This window comes from Mobula hypostoma, chromosome 6 (genome assembly GCF_963921235.1).
Source record: "Mobula hypostoma chromosome 6, sMobHyp1.1, whole genome shotgun sequence".
In the NCBI taxonomy this organism is placed as follows: Eukaryota; Metazoa; Chordata; class Chondrichthyes; order Myliobatiformes; family Myliobatidae; genus Mobula; species Mobula hypostoma.
Window position 1 is genome coordinate 1,576,763 of NC_086102.1, and position 19,260 is coordinate 1,596,022.

The 19,260-nt window shown below is 51.8% G+C and overlaps 1 protein-coding gene across 4 annotated transcripts in view; it reads right to left on the reverse strand.

Annotated features, from left to right (window-relative positions):
• Positions 1 to 19,260, reverse strand: part of LOC134347785 (1,4-alpha-glucan-branching enzyme-like) — a 507,671-nt gene that overhangs the window by 119,923 nt on the left and 368,488 nt on the right. For all 4 annotated transcript variants that reach the window (XM_063050206.1, XM_063050207.1, XM_063050205.1 and 1 more), the window contains exons 6-7: positions 13,403 to 13,493; positions 11,298 to 11,507 (exon numbers count right to left, since the gene is read on the reverse strand). In XM_063050206.1, coding sequence (XP_062906276.1) covers positions 11,298 to 11,507; positions 13,403 to 13,493 — 301 coding nt within the window. The remainder of the gene's footprint in view (positions 1 to 11,297; positions 11,508 to 13,402; positions 13,494 to 19,260) is intronic.

The window sequence follows — 19,260 nt, forward strand, 5'->3', positions numbered from 1 at the left end:
AAGATTATAGCTGGGAGCTTAATGTCCAAGAGTACACATTATATCGAAAGGACAGGCAGGAAGGCAGGAAGGTGGTGTTGCTCTGTTGGTAAAAAATGAAATCAAATCATTAGAAAGAGGAGACATAGGGTCGGAAGGTGTTGAATCATTGTGGATAAAGCTAAGGATCTGCAAGGGTAAGAAGACCTGGATGGGAGTTGTACACAGACCCCCAAATAGTAGTAAAGGATGTGGCTGGTGGCATGGTGCGAAGACAATAACCTATCCCTCAACGTCAGCAAGACGAAGGATCGGTTGTTGACTTTGGAAGGAGTAGTGGACCGCACGACCCAATTTACATCGGTGGTGCGCAAGTGGAACAGGTCAAAAGCTTTGAGTTCCTCGGGGTCAATATCACAAATGACCTGACTTGGTCCAACCAAGCAGAGTTCACTGCCAAGAAGGCCCACCAGCACCTTTACTTCCTGAGAAAGCTAAAGAAATTTGGCCTGTGCCCTAAAACCCTCACTAATTTTTATAGAAACACCATAGAAAGCATTCTTCTAGGGTGCATCACAACCTATGGAAGTTGTCCTGTCCAAGACCAGAAGAAGCTGCAGAAGATCGTGAACACGGCGCAGCACATCACACAAACCAATCTTCCGTCCTTGGACTAACTTTACACCGTACGCTGTCGGAGCAGTGTTGCCAGAATAATCAAGGACACGACCCACCCAGCCAACACACTTTTCATCCCTCTTCCCTCCGGGAGAAGGCTCAGGAGCTTGAAGACTCGTACGGCCAGATTTGGGAACAGCTCCTTTCCAACTGTGATAAGACTGCTGAACGGATCCTGACCCGGATCTGGGCTGTACCTCCAAATATCCGGACCTGCCTCTCGTTTTTTTTGCACTACCTTACTTTTCATTTTTCTATTTTCTATTTATGTTTTATAATTTAAATTTTTAATATTTACTATTGATTTGTACTCCAGGGAGTGGGAAGCGCAGAAACAAATATCGCTGTGATGATCGTACGTTCTAGTATCAGTTGTTTGGCGACAATAAAGTGTAAAGTAACAAAGGGAGATAGAAAATGCATGCCAAATGGGCAATGCCACAATAGACATGGGGTCTTCAATATGCACATAGACTGGGAAATTCAGGTTGGTGCTGGATTTCAAGGGGGGCAGTTTCAAGCATGCCAATGAGATGGATTTTTAGAGCAGCTTGTGGTTGAGCCCGCCAGGGGATCAGCTATTCTGCATTGGTATTGCGCAAGTGATTAGAGAGCTCAGGGCAAGTGATAATAACATTATTGAATTCACCAGGAAATTTGAGAAGCTGAAATAAGATGTATCAGTATTATAGTGGAGTAAAGTGAATTACAGAGGCATGAGAGAGGAGATGGGCAGAATTGATTGGAAAAGAACACTGGCAGGGATGATGGCAGAGCAGCAATGGCTGAAATGTCTGGAAGCAATTCAGAAGGCACAGATAATATACATCTCAAAGAGAAAGATGTGTTCTAAAGACAGGATGATACAAGCATGGCTAACAAGAGAAGTCAAAAACAACATAAAAGCCAAAGAGAGGGTATATAATTGAGCAAAAATTAGTCATAAATTAGAGGTTTGTGAAGCTTTTAAACATCAACAGAAGGCAACTAAAAAAGTTATTGAGAAGGTAAAGATGAAATACGGAAATAAGCTTGTATAGGGACCCCTTAATTTCATTAGGCAGAAATCAATCAGACTATTAACGGTTAAGTTTGCCATGTAAGTTATGTGTTATGTTTTGAGGCGAGGTTTTTTCTATCGCCTTTTGTTTGCAGGCACAGGCCTGGGCAAGGTTGTATGGAAGACCCGCAGTTGCCCATGCTGCAAGTCTCCCCTCTCCACGACACCGATGGTGTCTAAGGGAAGGGCAAGGGCTGATACAGCTTGGCACCAGTGTCGTCACAGGAGTTGTCAGAACGAGGTTGAAGTCAGCGTCGGACTGCCTTAGGGACTCCAGCTCCGGATTTGTCCTCAGGATTTACTCCCAAAGCCTTTCCCATGAGTGGGTATGGTCGCAAGGCAGCGGAAGTTTGAAATCAGAGTTTTCCCTCTCTACATTTACACTAGCCAATAATATTAAAGAGGAAACCAAAAGTTTCTTCAGATACATAAAGCGCAAAAGAGAGGCAAGAGAGGATATCGGACTGCAGGAAAACGATGCTGGAGAGGGAGTAATGGTGGACAAGGAAACGGCGGATGAACTGAATAAGTATTTTGCATCATTCTTCAGTGTGGAAGACACTAGCGATATGGTGGAGGTTCCAAGTGTCGGGGTCATGAAATGTGTGAAGTTGCCATAACTAGAGAGAAAGGTCTTGGGAAACTGAAAGGTCTGAAAGTAGATAAGTCACCTGGACCAGATGGTGTACACCACAGGGTTCTGAAAGAGGTAGCTGTAGAGATTTTGGAAGCACTAGAAATGATCTTTCAAGAATCACTAGATTCTGGAATGGTTCCAGAAGACTGGAAGATTGCAAATGTCATTCCACTCTTCAAGAAGTGAGACAGTCAGAAGAAAGGAAACTATAGGCCAATTAGTCTGCTCTCAGAGGTTGAGAAGATGTTGGAGTCCATTATTAAGGATGAGGTCTCAGGGTACTTGGAGGCACATGATAAAATAGGCCATATTCAGAATGGTTTCCTCAAGAGAAAGCCTTGCCTGACAAATCTGTTGGAATTCTTTGAGGAAGTAACAAACAGCATAGACAAAGGAGAATCAGATGATCTTATGTACCTGGATTTTCAGAAGGCCTCTGATAAGGTGTCACACGAGAGGCTGCTCAACACCTACACACCCATGGTATACAGAAAATTCTAGTATGGATAAAATAATGGCTGATTGGCAGGAGGCAAAGAGTGGGAATAAAGGGAGCCTTTTCTGGTTGGCTACCAGTGACTAGTCGTGTTCCACAGGGGTTTGTGTTGGGAACGATTCTTTTTTATGTTACATGTCAATGATTTGGATGTTGGAATTGATGGCTTCATTACGAAGTTTGCAGACGAGATGAAGATAGGTGGAGGAGCAGAAAGTGTTGAGGAAGGAGAGAGGCTACAGAAGGATTTAAATAGATTAGGAGATTGAGCAAAGAAATGGCAGATGGAATACAGTGTTAGGAGGTGTATTGTTATGCACTTTGGTAGGAGACCTTACTTAAGACATAGGAACAGAATAAAGCCATTCAGCTCATCGAGTCTTCTCCACTAAAGGAATGAAAGAGTTGACTGTTTCCTAACCAGAGAGAAAATACAAAAACACAGAGGTGCAAAGAGACTTAGGAGTCCTTATGCAATATTCCCTGAAGGTTAATTTGCAGGTTGAAATCTGTGGTGAGGACAGCAAATGCAATGTTAGCATTTATTTCAGGAGGACTAGACTATAAAAATATGGATGTAATTTTGAGACTTTATAAAGCACTAGTGAGGCCTCACTTGGAGTATTGTCAGCAGTTTGGTCCCCTTATCTTAGAAAGGATGTGCTGGAACTGGAGAAGGTTCAAAGGAGGTTCATGAAAATGATTCCAGGATTGAATGGCTTGTCATATGAAGAGCATTTGATGGCTCTGGGTCTGTATTGACTAGAATTCAGAAGAATGAGGGATAACCTCATTGAAATCTATTGAATGGTGAAAGGCCTTGACAGAGTGGATGTGGAGAGGATGTTTCCTATGGTGACAGAGTCTAAGATCAGTGGACACAGCCTCAGAATAGAGGGGTATCCGTTTAGAATGGAGATGAGGAGGAATTTCTTTAGCCAGAAAGTGGTGAATCTGTGGAATTCTTTGCCACAAGCAGCTGTGGAGGCCAAGCCTTCATGTATACTTAAGGGAGAGGTTGATAGATTCTTGATTGGTCAGGGCATGAAGGGATACAGGGAGAAGACAGGAGATTGGAGCTGAGAGAAAAACTGGATCAGCCAGAGTCAATGGACTAAATAGCCTAATTCTGCTCCGATACCTTCTGGTCTAATCCTGATCAAATACCTAACTACCATGAATCAAGGTCTTATGTACTCAACCAACAATCCTGAGTGAGTTATGTCCCCTCACCTTCTGATCCCTGACTGGCCGCTGCCCTACCTACTGAGAAACTGTCCTCTACAAGACTTGCACATTTTCACTTTTTTATCTGCCCTAATTTTCTGATCTGCCTTGGGTCCCACCACCACCAGCCTAGTGTGACTCGCACTAGTGAATCTCCTCTCCAGGATATTGGAACCCTCCAGTTCCAGTGCAATTTATTAATACAGATGACATCTACATACTCTTGTCCAGCTCAACTCTACTACAGAACGGATCTCAAAGGTCCAAGCATCAGAATCCCACCCACCTACACCAGCTTCTCAGCCACATCCTTCATCTGTGCTATTCTTCTATTCCAATCCTCAGCAGCGTGTGACACTGGGAATGATCGAGAGATAACAACCCTTGAGGTCTTGATTTTTTAACCTCTGAGCTCGCTATATTTACTCTGCAGGAGCTCATCCTCTTTACTACTGATGTCACTGGAGCTGCAATGCACATCACCATCTGGCTGCTCCCCTTCCTCTTGGGAATGTTCCACAGCCACTCAGGGGCGTATCCTTGACCCTGGGGCCAGGGACACAACACACCACCCTGGGACAGGGCCGTATCCTCCACCCTGGGACCAGGGACGCAACACACCCTGGGACAGGGACACAACTCCACCCTGGGACCAGGGACACAACACACCACCCTGGGACAGGGACGTATCCTCCACCCTGGGACCAGGGACACAACACACGCTGAGACCAGGGACACAACACACCCTGGGACAGGGACACAACACACCCTGGGACCAGGGAGGAAACACCCCCCCCCCGGGACCAGGGACACAACACCACCCTGGAGACTTACTGTCTGTGCCTGTGACTGAAGAGATTCCTGTTATTTCTGGCTACAGAGTCTCTGATTTACCCAAGTGGTGACACTACCTTGGCTGCTGCTGTCATTTACCCCTGAGATCATCTCCAACCACCTCTCCCACCCATGAGTAGAGCCCAGTGATCTACTCCCTCTGCACTCACAACTGCGTGGCTAGGCACAGCTCAAACAGCATCTGAAAATTTGCTGAGATACAACTATTACTGACAGAATTTCAGATGGTGACAAGAAGGCGTGAGTAGATCAGCTGTTTTGAGTGGTGTCACAGTAACAACCTTGCACTCAAAGACAGCAAGACCTAGGAATTGACTGTGGACTTTGGCAATAGGAAGCCAAGAGAACACGCACGAGTCCTCATCAACGGAGCAGCAGTGGAAAGGGTGCAGTTCCTGGGTGTCAACAGTATACAAATGTAATTACAAAGAAGGCAATTACAGCACGGAAACAGGCCAGCCGTCTCGGGCCTTCTAGTCCGTGCCGAACACTTACTCTCACCTAGTCCCACCGACCTGCACTCAGTCCATAACCCTCCATTTCCTTCCTGTCCATATATCTATCCAATTTAACTTTAAACGACAACATCGAACCTGCCTCAACCACTTCTGCTGGAAGCTCGTTCCACACAGCTACCACTCTCTGAGTAAAGAAGTTCCCCCTCATGTTACCCCTAAACTTTTGCCCCCTAACTCTCAACTCATGTCCCCTTGTTAGAATCTCCCCCACTCTCAATGGAAAAAGCCTATCCACGTCAACTCTATCTATTCCCCTCATAATTTTAAATACTTCTATCAAGTCCCCCCTCAACCTTCTACGCTCCAAAGAATAAAGACCCAACTTGTTCAACCTTTCTCTGTAACTTAGGAGATGAGAACAAGGCAACATTTTAGTAAATCTCCTCTGTACTCTCTCAATTTTATTGGCCTCTTTCCTATAATTCGGTGACCGGAACTGTACATGATACTCCAAATTTGGCCTCACCAATGCCTTGTACAATTTCAACATTACATCCCAACTCCTACACTCAACACTCTGATTTATAAAGGCCAGCACTGTCTGCTGTGGAGGGGCCACTGCACAGGATCGGAAAAGGCTGCAGAAAGTTGCAAACACAGTCAGCTCCTTGGTGGGTAATAGCCTCCATTGAGGCTACCTTCGAAATGCTATGATCAAAAATGTGACATTTAAGAATCCCTATTACCAAGGATCTTCTCATGACTATTGTTAAGGAGAAAGTACAGGAACCTGAAGACACACATTCAACATTTTAGTAACAGCTTCTTCTCCTCCATAATCAGATTTCCGAATGGACAATGAACCCATGTACAATTCCTCACTGCAAACACGAGGAAATCTGCAGATGCTGGAATTTCAAGCAACACACATAAAAGTTGCTGGTGAACACAGCAGGCCAGGCTTCTTCGGCAAGGACTCTCCCACCCCCACCAATGACCCCTTCTCCCGTCTTCAACCCTCCTCCTCTTCATGGACACCCCGCTCTGCCCTTCTGCCTGCTCTGGATCTCTTTATTGCTAACTGCCGACGGGACATCAACTGTCTCGACTTCACCACACCTTGTTCCCATTCCAACCTCACTCCTTCCGAACGCTCTGCTCTCCGCTCCCTCCACACTAATCCTAACCTTACTATAAAACCCGCCGATAAGGGGGGTGCTGTTGTAGTCTGGCGTACTGACCTCTATCTTGCCGAGGCACAGCGACAACTCGCGGATACCTCCTCTTATTTACCCCTCGATCGTGACCCCACTAAGGAGCACCAGGCCATTGTCTCCCACACCATCACCGACTTTATCCGCTCAGGGGATCTCCCATCCACTGCTAACAACCTTATAGTTCCCACACCTCGCACTTCCCGTTTCTACCTCCTACCAAGATCCACAAACCTGCTTGTCCAGGTAGACCTATTGTCTCAGCTTGCTCCTGCCCCACCGAACTCGTTTCTGCATACCTCGACACTGTTTTATCCCCCCTTGTTCAATCCCTTCCTACCTATGTTCGTGACACTTCTCATGCTCTGAAACCTTTCGATGATTTTAAGTTCCCTGGCCCCCACCGCTTTATTTTCACCATGTATGTCCAGTCCCTATATACCTCCATCCCCCACCAGGAAGATCACAAAGCTCTCCACTTCTTTTTGGATTCCAGACCTAATCAGTTCCTCTCTACCACCACTCTGCTCCATCTGGTGGAATTAGTCCTTACTCTTAAGAATTTCTCCTTTGGCTCCTCCCACTTCCTCCAAACTAAAGGTGTAGCTATGGGCACCCGCACGGGTCCTAGCTATGTCTGCCTTTTTGTTGGCTTTGTGGAACAATCTATGTTCCAAACCTGTTCTGGTATCTGTCCCCCACTTTTCCTTCGCTACATCGACGACTGCATTGGTAATGCTTCCTGCACGCATGCTGAGCTCGTTGACTTCATTAACTTTGCCTCCAACTTTCAACCTGCCCTCAGTTTACTTGGTCCATTTCCGACACCTCCCTCCCCTTTCTAGATCTTTCTGTCTCTGTCTCTGGAGACAGCTTATCTACTGATGTCTACTATAAGCCTACTGACTCTCACAGCTATCTGGACTATTCCTCTTCTCACCCTGTCTCTTGCAAAAATGTCATCCCCTTCTCGCAATTCCTCCGTCTCCGCCGCATCTACTCTCAGGATGAGGCTTTTCATTCCAGGACGAGGGAGATGTCCTCCTTTTTTAAAGAAAGGGGCTTCCCTTCCTCCACCATCAACTCTGCTCTCAAACGCATCTCCCCCATTTCACGCACATCTGCTCTCACCCCATCCTCCCGCCACCCCACTAGGAATAGGGTTCCCCTTGTCCTCACCTACCACCCCACTAGCCCCCGGGTCCAACATATAGTTCTCCGTAACTTCCACCACCTCCAACGGGATCCCAGCACTAAGCACATCTTTCCCTCCCCCCCCTGCTTTCCGCAGGGATTGCTCCCTACACGACTCCCTTGTCCATTCGCACCCCCCCCCACCCCGCCCCATCCCTCCCCACCGACCTCTCTCCTGGCACTTATCCTTGTAAGCGGAACAAGTGCTACACATGCCCTTACACTTCCTCCCTCACCACCATTAAGGGCCCCAAACAGTCCTTCCAGGTGAGGCGACACTTCACCTGTGAGTCGGCTGGGGTGATATACTGCGTCCAGTGCTCCCGATGTGGCCTTTTATATATTGGTGAGACCCGACGCAGACTGGGAGATCGCTTTGCTGAACATCTACGCTCTGTCCGCCAGAGAAAGCAGAATCTCCCAGTGGCCACACATTTTAATTCCACATCCCATTCCCATTCTGACATGTCTATCCACGGCTTCCTCTACTGTAAAGATGAAGCCACACTCAGGTTGGAGGAACAACACCTTATATTCCGTCTGGGTAGCCTCCAACCTGATGGCACGAACATTGACTTCTGTAACTTCCGCTAGTGCACCACCTCCCCCTTGTACCCCATCCCTTATTTATTTTTATACACACATTCTTTTTCTCTCTCTCCTTTTTCTCCCTCTGTCCCTCTGGGTTTTTCCCCCCTCCCCCTTGTCTTTCTCCCTGGGCCTCCTGTCCCATGATCCTCTCATATCCCCTTTGCCAATCACCTGTCCAGCTCTTGGCTCCATCCCTCCCCCTCCTGTCTTCTCCTATCATTTTGGATCTCCCCCTCCCCCTCCTGCTTTCAAATCTCTTACTAACTCTTCCTTCAGTTAGTCTTGACGAAGGGTCTCGGCCTGAAACGTCGACTGTACCTCTTCCTAGAGATGCTGCCTGGCCTGCGCGTTCACCAGCAACAATTCCTCACTATTCTGTTTTTTATTTTTGCTCTCTTTTTGCACGACTTATTTAATTTTTAGATATATTTGAACAGGGCACGATTGCGCAAGTGGGTGGAAGCTGGCCAATGAGAACAGTGGGAGGAGTTTAAAAAGGAGACAGCCTTATAGAGCGGGAAATGCTTTATAAAAGAGAGGGGAAATGCTCTCCCACTGAGAGACCTGATACCTGACCAGGTTCATTTCCCAATATCAGATCAAGTACAGCCTCTCCTCTTGTAGGCTTGTGTCAAGAAACCTTCCTGAACAGACTTAACAAACTCCACCCCATCCAAACCCCTTGCTCTAGGGAGATGCCAATCAATATTTGGGAAATTAAAATCACCCACCACGACAACCCTGTTATTATTACACCTTTCCAGAATCTGTCTCCCTATTTGCTCCTTGATGTCCCTGTTACTATTGGGTGGTCCATAAGAAACATCCAGTAGAGTTATTGACCCCTTCCTGTTCCTAACTTCCACTCACAGAGACTCCGTAGACAATCCCTCCATGACTTCCTCCTTTTCTGCAGCCGTGACACTCTCTCTGATCAACAGTGCCACACCTCCACCTCTTTTGCCTCCCTCCCTGTCCTTTCTGAAACGTCGAAAGCCTGGCACTCTGAGTAACCATTCCTGCCCCTGAAACATCTAAGTCTCTGTAATGGCCACAACATCGTAGCTCAAGTACTGATCCACGCTCTAAGCTCAACCACTTTGTTCATGATGCTCATTCTGAGCACGTCCCTTCTCTATCACTTGCCTATCCTCCCTCTCGCACTGTCTACAAGCTTTCTCTGTTTGTGAGTCAACCGCCTCTTCCTCCGTCTCTTCAGTTCCGTTCTCCCCAGCAGTTTTTCCCTCGCTTCCCAAGAGTTTCTGCCTCTCTCCAGAAACTCTTCGCTCTCTCCCAGCAGCACCCCACTCTCTCCAGCAGATTCCCACTCTCCAGAAGCATCCCATTCTTTCCCCAGCAGATCCCCTCTCTCCAGCAGCATCCCACTCTTTCCCAGGATCCCTCTCTCCAGCAGATTCCCACTCTCCAGAAGCATCACTTTCTCTCCTGGAACACCCCACTATTTTCCAGCTGCACCCCACTGTCCCCAGCAGATCCCCTCTCTCCAGCAGCAGCCCACACTTTCCCAGGATCCCTGTCTCCAGCAGCATCTCACTCTTTCCTGCAGATTCCCACTCTCCAGAAGCATCCCTCTCTTTCCCCAGCAGATCCCCCCTCTCCAGCAGCATCCCACTCTCTCCAGCAGATTCCCACTCTCCAGAAGCATCACTTTCTCTCCTGGAACACCCCACTATTTTCCAGCTGCACCCCACTGTCCCCAGCAGATCTCCTCTCTCCAGCAGCGTCCTACTCTTTCTTCTGCAGATTCCCCTCTCTCCAGCAGCATCCCACACTTCCCAGCAGCATCCAACTCTTTCCCCACAGCACCCAACACTTTCCAACAGCATCCCACTTTTCCCAGCAGTATCCCACACTTCCCAACAGCATCCCACTCACCAGCAGATCCCCCTCACCAGCAGCATCGCACACTTTCCCCAGTAGAATCTCACTCTTTCTCCAGCAGCATCCCATCTCCCCAGCAGATTCCCCCTCACCAACAGCATCCCATCTCCCCAGCAGATTCCCCTCACCAGCAGCATTCCATCTCCCCAGCAGATTCCCCTCACCAGCAGCATCCCATCTCCCCAGCAGATTCCCCGCACCAGCAGCATCCCACTCTTTCCCCAGCAGATTCCCCTCACCAGCAGCATCCCATCTCCCCAGCAGATTCCCCTCACCAGCAGCATCCCATCTCCCCAGCAGATTCCCCTCACCAGCAGCATCCCACTCTTTCCCCAGCAGCATGCACTGATGGAACCATGTTCAGCAAAAACTGGTCATCAGTATTTGGTAAAATAAAAGAAAAAAAGTTATGTTTCAAACAAAGTGATCTTGATTTCTGTGCCTTCTGGCAAAACTTTCCAAAATATCCATCTGAAAGAACCCTTGGAGAATTAATTAGAGTGAGTTACAAAGAATTTGTTCAGCTTCAACAGCAGGATTCTGCCTGAAAGAAAATGCTATGGCCTTTCGCCACCTTGGGAGCTGTGAGTGGGGAGTGGGGACTGGGGAGTGGGGACGGGAGTGGGAAGTGGGGAGGAGGGACTGGGGAGTGGGGAGGAGGGAGTGGGGACTGGGGAGGAGGGACTGGGGAGTGGGGAGTGGGGAGGAGGGAGTGGGGACTGGGGAGTGGGGAAGTGGGGGAGTAGGGAGTGGGGAGTGGGGACTGGGGAGTGGGGAGTGGGGAGTGGGGAGGAGGGAGTGGGGAGTGGGGACTGGGGAGTGGGGAGGAGGGAGTGGGGACTGGGGAGTGGGGAAGTGGGGAAGTGGGGGACTGGGGAGTGGGGAGGAGGGAGTGGGGACTGGGGAGTGGGGAAGTGGGGGAGTAGGGAGTGGGGAGTGGGGACTGGTGAGTGGGGAGGAGGGAGGGGTGCTATGGGCTGCCGAGGGCACGTGGAGGGGCACTTACTTGGAGTAGTTGAAGAGCCGACTGTCCCAGAGGCTGTGAGTGCCCCGGCTCCCCGTGTGGAAGAAGCAGGAATCGGTGCCGTCAAAAAGGTTCAGCCCGTCCTCCGTGTTTTTGGATGCATGGCTGTGGACAATGTCGAGGAGTACCAGCAACCCCATTGAGTGTGCTGCGTCAACCAGCTCCTTCAGCTCATCCGGAGTGCCGTAGCGGCTGGACGCAGAGAGACAGACAGACAGACACACACACACAACAGAGTAACCGTTAGCTTTCCCTTCTCATGCTCTGTTTTGTTGCTTAAAGCTACTGAACTGCAAATGCTCTCTGGGCATTCACATCAATTTCTGCACAAACAGCCTTTGTCATCTTTTATTTCTGTTGTGGAGGAAAATCAAAACAGAATAACGAGTGAGTGCAGTGAGTGTGGTAATGCTGGATAAAGAGTGAAAGAGAGAGGGGGGAGAGAGGGGGAGAGGGGAGAGAGGGGGAGAGGGGAGAAAGGGGAAAAAGAGGGGAGGGGGAAGAGAGAGAGGGTGAGATGATGAGAGGGAGAGGAGGGAGGGGGAGAGAGGGGAGAGAGTGGGAGAGGGGTGAGAGGAGGTCGGAGGTGGAGGGAGTGGGGTCTGGGAGATGGGGAGGGAGTGGGGGTGTGTGGAAGGTGGGAGGGGGAGGAAGCAGGGAGGGATTGGGGTGGGAGAGGGGGAGGGAGGCAGTGAGATGAAGGGAGAGAGGGAATGGAGGAGCAGAGTGGTGTGGGAGAAGAGGGAAGGGGAAACGGAAGGAAGGGGAGGTGTAGGGCAAGAAGAGAATGTGTGGGATGGGGAGAGCAAGAGAAATCTGAGAGAGACAAAGGAGAAACGAGTGTTCACACTCTAATCACAGCAATGGACTGCCACTGTTACAATATTCCCAATGGCTTTTCGCCACCAATTCTGGAATATGGACAGCTCCAGATTCTGAGAGAGCAACAGTCACATCTCTAAACCAACCTGAAGGAACCAAAGATGAGACTGGGGCAAAGAGGTGAGGTGTGGATGGTGTGTGGAGGGGAGGGTGCAGGGAGTGTGTGGAGGGGAGGGTGAGAGGTGGTATGGAGGGGAGGGAGTGAGGAGGTGAGGAGGGGAGGGTGTGAGGAGGTGTGGAGGGGAGGATGTGAGGAGAGGAGGGTGTGAGGAGGGGAAGGTGTGAGGAGATGTGGAGGAGAGGGTGTGTGGAGGGGAGGGTTTGAGGAGATGTGGAGGGGAGGATGTGAGGAGGTGTGGAGGGTGTGAGGAGGGGAGGGTGTAGGGGGTGTGTGGAAGGTGTGAGGAAGTGTGGAGGGGAGGGTGTGTGAAGGGGAGGGTGTGAGGAGGGGAGGGTGTAGGGAGTGTGAGGAGGTGTAAGTGTGGAGGGGAGGGTGTGTGAAGGGGAGGGTGTGAGGAGGGGAGGGTGTAGGGAGTGTGAGGAGGTGTAAGTGTGGAGGGGAGGGTTTGAGGAGATGTGGAGGGGAGGGGTGAGGAGGGGAGGGTGTGTGAAGGGGAGGGTGTGAGGTGTGGAGGGGAGGGTGTGAGAGGGGAGGGTGTAGGGAGTGTGAGGAGGTGAGGAGGGTGTGTGGAGGGGAGAATGAGGAGGTGTGGAGGGTGTGAGGAGGGGAGGGTGTGAGGAGGTGTAAGTGTGGAGGGGAGGGTGTGAGGAGATGTGGAAGGGAGGGTGTGTGGAGGGGAGAATGTGAGGAGTGTGGAGGGTGTGAGGAGGGGAGGGTGTGAGGAGGTGTAAGTGTGGAGGGGAGGGTGTGAGGAGATGTGGAGGGGAGGGTGTGAGGAGGGGACGGTGTAGGGACTGTGGAGGGGAGGGTATAGGGAGTGTGTGGAGGGGAGGGTGTGAGGAGGGGAGGGTGTAGGGACTGTGGAGGGGAGGGTGTAGGGGGTGTGTGGAGGGCTGGGCTCTCTCCTACACAGTGTCCTGTCCCTGATTTCCTCGTACCCCCGGCATTCCAGCTCTCCCTGAGCAGAGCCTTGCTGCCTCTGATCAGCCAGTGTTCCCTCCAGCTGCCCTGCCCCTCACTGACTCCAACAGGATGTGTTTGAGTTGGACGTGCAGGGAAACCCCTGTGTGCGTGTGCGTTGTACCTGGATGCAGCGAAGAAGCTGGTCACTTGGTATCCGAAGCTGGCGTAGTAGGCGTGTTCCATGATGGCCATCAGCTGGATGCAGTTGTAACCTGCAGGGTAACAAGATCACTCCCTGTGGCAAAACGTCTCTGACTATACACCACCACCCCGCACTCTGTTACAAGGGTCTTCTCTCCCTCCTCACAGACCACCAGAGGCAGGGACGGCCATTCAGACAACCACCTTGTGCTGGCCCACCAGCCCTGCCCTCGGAACCCGAGCCCAACAGCAGCCCGTGTGCTCTCGTGCATTGTGCTGTGCAATCCTTTGCACCCAGTGGCGTGCCACACGGGGGCAGCCATCCCGCACTGGGAGGCGTTGTACAGGGTGCGATGCTCCCATCGTGTGTGAGCTCACACACAGGATCAAGATCCCACAGAGGGGTTCACTCTCAATCCCACAGCAAGTGAAATCACAAAGAGGGTGACGATCCCACAGTGTCTCTCCTACAGGGTGACACTCCTACACGGGGTGACTCTCCTACACAGTGACACTCCTACAGGGTGACTCTCCGACAGGGTGACACTCCTACAGGGTGACACTCCTACACGGGGTGACTCTCCTACAGGGTGACACTCCTACAGGGTGACACTCCTACAGGGGGTGACTCTCCTACAGGGTGATTCTCCTACAGGGGGTGACTCTCCTACAGGGGGAGACACTCCTACAGGGGGTGACTCTCCTACAGGGGGAGACACTCCTACAGGGGGTGACTCTCCTACAGGGTGACACTCCTACAGGGGGTGACTCTCCTACAGGGGGAGACACTCCTACAGGGGGTGACTCTCCTACAGGGGGAGACACTCCTACAGGGGGTGACATTCCTACAGGGTGACTGTCCTACACAGTGACACTCCTACAGGGTGACTCTCCGACAGGGTGACTCTCCTACAGGGGGTGACACTCGTAAACGGGGCGACACTCCTACAGGGTGACTATCCGACAGGGTGACACTCCTACAGGGCGACACTCCTACAGGGGGTGACTCTCCTACAGGGTGACTATCCGACAGGGTGACACTCCTACAGGGCGACACTCCTACAGGGGGTGACTCTCCTACAGGGTGATTCTCCTACAGGGTGACACTCCTACAGGGGGTGACTCTCCTACAGGGGGAGACACTCCTACAGGGGGTGACTCTCCTACAGGGGGAGACACTCCTACAGGGGGTGACATTCCTACAGGGTGACTGTCCTACACAGTGACACTCCTACAGGGTGACTCTCCGACAGGGTGACTCTCCTACAGGGGGTGACACTCCTAAACGGGGCGACACTCCTACAGGGTGACTATCCGACAGGGTGACACTCCTACAGGGCGACACTCCTACAGGGGGTGACTCTCCTACAGGGTGACATTCCTACAGGGTGACTCTCCTACAGGGGGTGACACTCCTACAGGGTGACTCTCCTACAGGGTGATTCTCCTACAGGGTGACACTCCTACAGGGGGTGACATTCCTACAGGGTGACTCTCCTACACGGGGTGACTGTCCTACACAGTGACAATCCTACAGGGTGACTCTCCGACAGGGTAACTCTCCTACAGGGGGTGACACTCCTAAACGGGGCGACACTCCTACAGGGTGACTATCCGACAGGGTGACACTCCTACAGGGCGACACTCCTACAGGGGGTGACTCTCCTACAGGGTGACTATCCGACAGGGTGACACTCCTACAGGGCGACACTCCTACAGGGGGTGACTCTCCTACAGGGTGATTCTCCTACAGGGTGACACTCCTACAGGGGGTGACTCTCCTACAGGGTGACACTCCTACAGGGGGTGACTCTCCTACAGGGGGAGACACTCCTACAGGGGGTGACTCTCCTACAGGGGGAGACGCTCCTACAGGGGGTGACATTCCTACAGGGTGACTGTCCTACACAGTGACACTCCTACAGGGTGACTCTCCGACAGGGTGACTCTCCTACAGGGGGTGACACTCCTAAACGGGGCGACACTCCTACAGGGTGACTATCCGACAGGGTGACACTCCTACAGGGGGTGACTCTCCTACAGGGTGACTCTCCTACAGGGTGACATTCCTACAGGGTGACTCTCCTACAGGGGGTGACACTCCTACAGGGTGACTCTCCTACAGGGGGAGACACTCCTACAGGGGGTGACATTCCTACAGGGTGACTCTCCTACACGGGGTGACTGTCCTACACAGTGACAATCCTACAGGGTGACTCTCCGACAGGGTAACTCTCCTACAGGGGTGACACTCCTACAGGGTGCGACACTCCTACAGGGGGCGACACTCCTACAGGGTGACTATCCGACAGGGTGACACTCCTACAGGGTGACACTCCTACACGGGGTGACTCTCCTACAGGATGACTCTCCTACAGGGAGAGACACTCCTACAGGGGGTGACTCTCCTACAGGGTGACACTCCTACAGGGGGTGACTCCTACAGGGTGACTCTCCTACAGGGTGACACTCCTACAGGGTGACTCTCCTACAGGGGGAGACACTCCTACAGGAGGTGACATTCCTACAGGGTGACTCTCCTACACGGGGTGACTGTCCTACACAGTGACAATCCTACAGGGTGACTCTCCGACAGGGTAACTCTCCTACAGGGGTGACACTCCTACAGGGGGCGACACTCCTACAGGGTGACTATCCGACAGCGTGACACTCCTACAGGGTGACACTCCTACACGGGGTGACTCTCCTACAGGGTGACTCTCCTACAGGGAGAGACACTCCTACAAGGGGTGACTCTCCTACGGGGGAGACACTCCTACAGGGGGTGACATTCCTACAGGGTGACTCTCCTGCACGGGGTGACTGTCCTACACAGTGACACTCCTACAGGGTGACTCTATGACAGGGTAACTCTCCTACAGGGGGTGACACTCCTACAGGGGGCGACACTCCTACAGGGTGACTATCCGACAGGGTGACACTCCTACAGGGTGACACTTCTACAGGGGGTGACTCTCCTACAGGGTGACACTCCTACAGGGTGACTATCCGACAGGGTGACACTCCTACAGGGTGACACTCCTACACGGGGTAACTCTCCTACAGGGGGCGACACTCCTACAGGGTGACTATCCGACAGGGTGACACTCCTACAGGGTGACACTCCTACAGGGGGTGACTCTCCTACAGGGTGACACTCCTACAGGGGGTGACTCCTACAGGGTGACACTCCTACAGGGGGTGACTCCTACAGGGTGACACTCCTACAGGGTGACTCTCCTACAGGGGGTGACTCTCCTACAGGGTGACTCTCCTACAGGGGGAGACACTCCTACAGGGGGTGACATTCCTACAGGGGGTGACATTCCTACAGGGTGACTCTCCTACACGGGGTGACTGTCCTACACAGTGACACTCCTACAGGGTGACTCTCTGACAGGGTAACTCTCCTACAGGGGCTGACACTCCTACAGGGGGCGACACTCCTACAGGGTGACTCTCCTACAGGGTGACACTCCTACAGGGTGACTATCCGACAGGGTGACACTCCTACAGGGGGTGACTCTCCTACAGGGTGACTCTCCTACAGGGTGACACTCCTACAGGGGGTGACTCTCCTACAGGGTGACACTCCTACAGGGGGTGACTCTCCTACAGGGGGTGACTCTCCTACAGGGTGACTCTCCTACAGGTGGAGACACTCCTACAGGGGGTGACATTCCTATAGGGTGACTCTCCTACACGGGGTGACTGTCCTACACAGTTACACTCCTACAGGGTGACTATCCGACAGGGTGACACTCCTACAGGGGGTGACTCCTACAGGGTGACTCTCCTACAGGGAGAGACACTCCTACAGGGGGTGACATTCCTACAGGGTGACATTCCTACATGGGGTGACTGTCCTACACAGTGACAATCCTACAGGGTGACTCTCCGACAGGGTAACTCTCCTACAGGGGTGACACTCCTACAGGGGGCAACACTCCTACAGGTTGACTATCCGACAGGGTGACACTCCTACACGGAGTGACTCTCCTACAGGGTGACACTCCTACAGGGGGTGACTCTCCTACAGGGTGACTCTCCTACAGGGTGACACTCCTACAGGGGGAGACTCTCCTACAGGGTGACACTCCTACAGGGTGACTCTCCTACAGGGTGACACTCCTACAAGGGGTGACTCTCCTACAGGGTGACTCTCCTACAGGGTGACACTCCTACAAGGGGTGACTCTCCTACAGGGTGACTCTCCTACAGGGGGAGACACTCCTACAGGGGGTGACATTCCTACAGGGTGACTCTCCTACACGGGGTGACTGTCCTACACAGTGACACTCCTACAGGGTGACTCTCCTACGGGGGTGACACTCCTACAGGGGGCGACACTCCTACAGGGTGACTATCCGACAGGGTGACACTCCTACACGGGGTGACTCTCCTACAGGGTGACTCTCCTACAGGGTGACACTCCTACAGGGGGTGACTCTCCTACAGGGTGACTCTCCTACAGGGGGAGACACTCCTACAGGGGGAGACACTCCTACAGGGGGGTACTCTCCTACAGGGTGACTCTCCTACAGGGGGAGACACTCCTACAGGGGTTGACATTCCTACAGGGTGACTCTCCTACATGGGGTGACTGTCCTACACAGTGACACTCCTACAGGGTGACTCTCCGACAGGGTGACTCTCCTACAGTGGGTGACACTCCTACAGGTTGACTATCCGACAGGGTGACACTCCTACAGGGGGTGACACTCCTACAGGGGGTGACTCTCCTACAGGGTGACACTCCTACAGGGGGTGACTCCTACAGGGTGACACTCCTACAGGGTGACTCTCCTACAGGGTGACTCTCCTACAGGGGGTGACACTCCTACAGGGTGACTCTCTTACAGGGGGTGACACTCCTACAGGGTGACTCTCCGACAGGGTAACTCTCCTACGGGGGTGACACTCCTACAGGGGGTGACTCTCCTACAGGGTGACACTCCTACAGGGGGTGACTCTCCTACAGGGGATGACACTCCTACAGGGTGACACTCCGACAGGGTGACTATCCGACAGGGTGACTCTCCTACGGGAGGGTGACTCTCCTACAGGGTGACTATCCGACAGGGTGACTCTCCTACGGGAGGGTGACTCTCCTACAGGGTGACTATCCGACAGGGTGACACTCCTACAGGGTGACACTCCTACAGGGGGTGACACTCCTACAGGTGGTGACTCTCCTACAGGGTGACACTCCTACAGGGGGTGACTCTCCTGCAGGGGGTGACACTCCTACAGGGGGTGACACTCCTACAGGGGGTGACAGTTCAACATGTGGTTATACTCCGATAGGTGGTGATGCTCGTACAGGGAGGGAGACTACAACAGGAGTTTCTTCTAAGATGAGGGGCCCAAAACTGTTCACAATACTCAAAATGAGCCCTCACCAGTGCCTTCAAAAGCCCCAGCATCACATCGCTGCCTTTGTATTCTGGACTTTTTGAAATGAATGCTAACATGGCATTTGCCTTCCTCACCATCGACTCAACCTGCAAGTTAACCTTTATGGTGTTTGGGATCTCAGATTTATGGATTTTCTACCCATTTTGAAAATAGTTTACAGATTTATTTCTACTACCAAAGTGCATAACCATGCATTTTCCATCATTATATTTCATTTGCCCATCTCCTAATCTGTCTAAGTCCTTCTGTATCCTACCTGTTTCCTCAATAATACCTGCTCCTCTATCAATCTTCATATCATCTGCAAACTTGGCAACAAAGCCATCTATTCCATCATCTAAATCATTTATATACAGCATAAAAAGAAGTGGTCCCAACACTGACCCCTGGGAAACACCACTAGTCACTGGCAGCCAACCA